Source organism: Trichechus manatus, unplaced genomic scaffold (genome assembly GCF_000243295.1).
Source record: "Trichechus manatus latirostris isolate Lorelei unplaced genomic scaffold, TriManLat1.0 scaffold00066, whole genome shotgun sequence".
Classification (NCBI taxonomy): domain Eukaryota; kingdom Metazoa; phylum Chordata; class Mammalia; order Sirenia; family Trichechidae; genus Trichechus; species Trichechus manatus.
In genome coordinates this window covers 8,052,184-8,054,487 of record NW_004444002.1, presented here as the reverse complement: position 1 = coordinate 8,054,487, position 2,304 = coordinate 8,052,184, and the positions used below count along the sequence as shown (strand labels likewise).

Here is a 2,304-nt window from a genome sequence, read left to right as displayed (position 1 = left end):
ATGGACACAATTCAATCCAGGACACCACTCCTATCTTATCATGTAGCTTCTCAATAAATGTGGTCTCTAATTCGCCCTCCTGGCCATACCAAATATGGGTTCCTATGATAAGGACCCTGTTGCTATCTTATAATCCGGTCTCTCAAAGGCCATAGTTACTCCTTGCCCCTCCTGACCGGGCAAAAGTCCTATTATAGCAAGGCTGCACTCAGCTAAAGAGTTTGTTGAGCCCTATGAACAAAGTACCATTCCTGTTTGTACTCCTCTCCCCCTAGTCCCATTTGCTCCCCCTGCTGACTGTGTCTCCTGGACACTGGGTCGATTGGAACCACCCAACACGCTTGTTTACAATGCAGATTCCAGGGCCCCTGCTGGATCAAGCCACTACGCATGAGACCCAGGCAACTGCTTTGACTACAAACTGCAGGTGACAGGCTCAATTCACAACCCAAGGATTCCTCAGGAGAAGACAACTTATGAGGCACATGGGAGGGGAAGGGTGGAATAGAGTCACTTAAAGACTCACTACCAGGGTCAGAAATTACTCTGGTGCCACCAAGAATGAACTAATGTCAGAAAGGGCAAAACACTTTATTGAAAATCATGCTGAAGGTTGAGGGATGACCTCACTTGCCCTGCGTGCCCTTGTACTCCAAGGTTTCCAGCTGTCTCCTGCTGTACTCAGGGTCCTCTAAAAGCATCTTCTGTGGACCACTGATGGCCCAAACTCCTTGAAATCGGCAGAGGTGATCCACATATGCCTGAAGGTGCTCAAAGACGTCACGATGGATGCACCAGTCCACCCAGAGAAACACCTGTCAGGAGAAGCTGTGATCTTGATGGGGGTCCCTTTGGAAGCCAACAGTTCTAGCTCTTTCAAGAGGCGTTCCTCGAGGCCAGGGAATAGAGTGGAGCCCCCGGCCAGCACAATCTCTGCAAAAAGGGTCATCTGGATGTCGATGTCGCACTTAGTGATGCTGCTGGCGACCATTTTCGAGAGCCCCGGGCTGTGTATGCCCAGCTGCTCAGGCGCAAAGAGGACCTCGGGCACCTGGTACAGCTGTTCCCCGATGCAGATGGCAGTCCCATCTGGCAATTTGTATTCTCTCAAAACGTCCTCCCGCCTCCTGCTTAGCTCCTTGTCTAGATCAAAAGCCACATAACACAGCTTCTCTTTGATGTCGTCCACCAAGCCCCTGTTGACTATGCAGGGGTAGGTATGCCCGCTGGCCAGGAGGAGCCGGATGAGGTGCTCTGTGAGGTCCCTTCCTGCGATGTAGAGCTTGGTGACAGCATGAGGCAGACAATAACCCTCGAAGACGGGGACAGTGCAAGTGACCCCATCCCCACTGTCCACCACCAGGCCCGTGATGCAGGCGGAGGCATAGAGTGCTACCACCGCTTGGTTTGACAGGTAGAAGGCAGGCACATTGAAGGTCTCAAACATCACCTCTGCCATTTTCTCCCGAATCTCCCTTGGGTTCAAGGAGGGCTCAGTCATAAGAACGGGCTGGGCGCTGGGTTTCACACCCAGCTCACAGTCAAAAAGGTGCTGCCAGAGCTTCTCCATGTCATCCCAGTCTGTCACTAGGCCACGCTCAACGGGGTAATGCAGGTGTAGGGCATCATACTTGTCCAGGACTTGTTTCCCCACAAAGTAGTTCTTTTGATTGGATTCGGCTAAAGAAAAGTTCGATTTTGGATGCCCCACGACAGAGCTGATGACGTGACGGGGTCCAATCTCTCCAGACAAGCCTGCTTTGCACAGCCCAGATCCGTTGTCAAAAATCACAGCTGGAGTGTCTAATATATGTTGATTAAACATGTCTACAGCAGCTTCTTCTGAGCTTCACCAAAATAAAGACAGAACACTTGGGCCACTTTCTGACATAAGACCCACCTTTGGAAGCTCAAAAGCCACAGGATTCCACAGTCGTCAGGTTGTCCCCCAGGTGGAGATAGCAGGCTGTGTCCAATCCTCAAGAAAGCCCCATCCTCAGCCCATGAATCTGTCCTCCTTTCACATGGCCCAGGGCTTGCTGTGGCCTTTTCAAGGATGGTTGTCCCTTAGGTAACAATGTAACCAAGCAACAATTGTCCTCAGTGAGCATCAGAGGGACCTTAAAGGGGCGGGGCTCTGACCCACCAGCACACCTGCTGGGTGAGACAGGAAGCAGAAAAAGACAAACCATACCTACCTACAGGTGGCTTTCATAAGCCTGTGAACCCAAAGCAGAGGCCTAGCCTTAGAACCAAGGGAAGCAGCCCAGCTGTGGGCTGGTCCCAGAGAACCGGCTTCTCTGC

General features: G+C 51.8%; 1 protein-coding gene across 1 annotated transcript; it reads right to left on the bottom strand.

Annotated features, from left to right (window-relative positions):
- Positions 1 to 691: 691 nt before the first annotated feature.
- On the bottom strand, positions 692 to 1,825 carry LOC101348690 (actin-related protein T2-like). Its single transcript, XM_004379599.1, has one exon. The coding sequence runs from the start codon at positions 1,823 to 1,825 to the stop codon at positions 692 to 694; it is 1,134 nt and encodes a 377-aa protein (XP_004379656.1).
- Between the last annotated feature and the right edge of the window lie 479 nt (positions 1,826 to 2,304).

Bases quoted from the DNA above. Each gene is read 5' to 3' on its own strand.
- LOC101348690 (XM_004379599.1), bottom strand. From the start codon at position 1,825: ATGTTTAATCAACATATATTAGACACTCCAGCTGTGATTTTTGACAAC.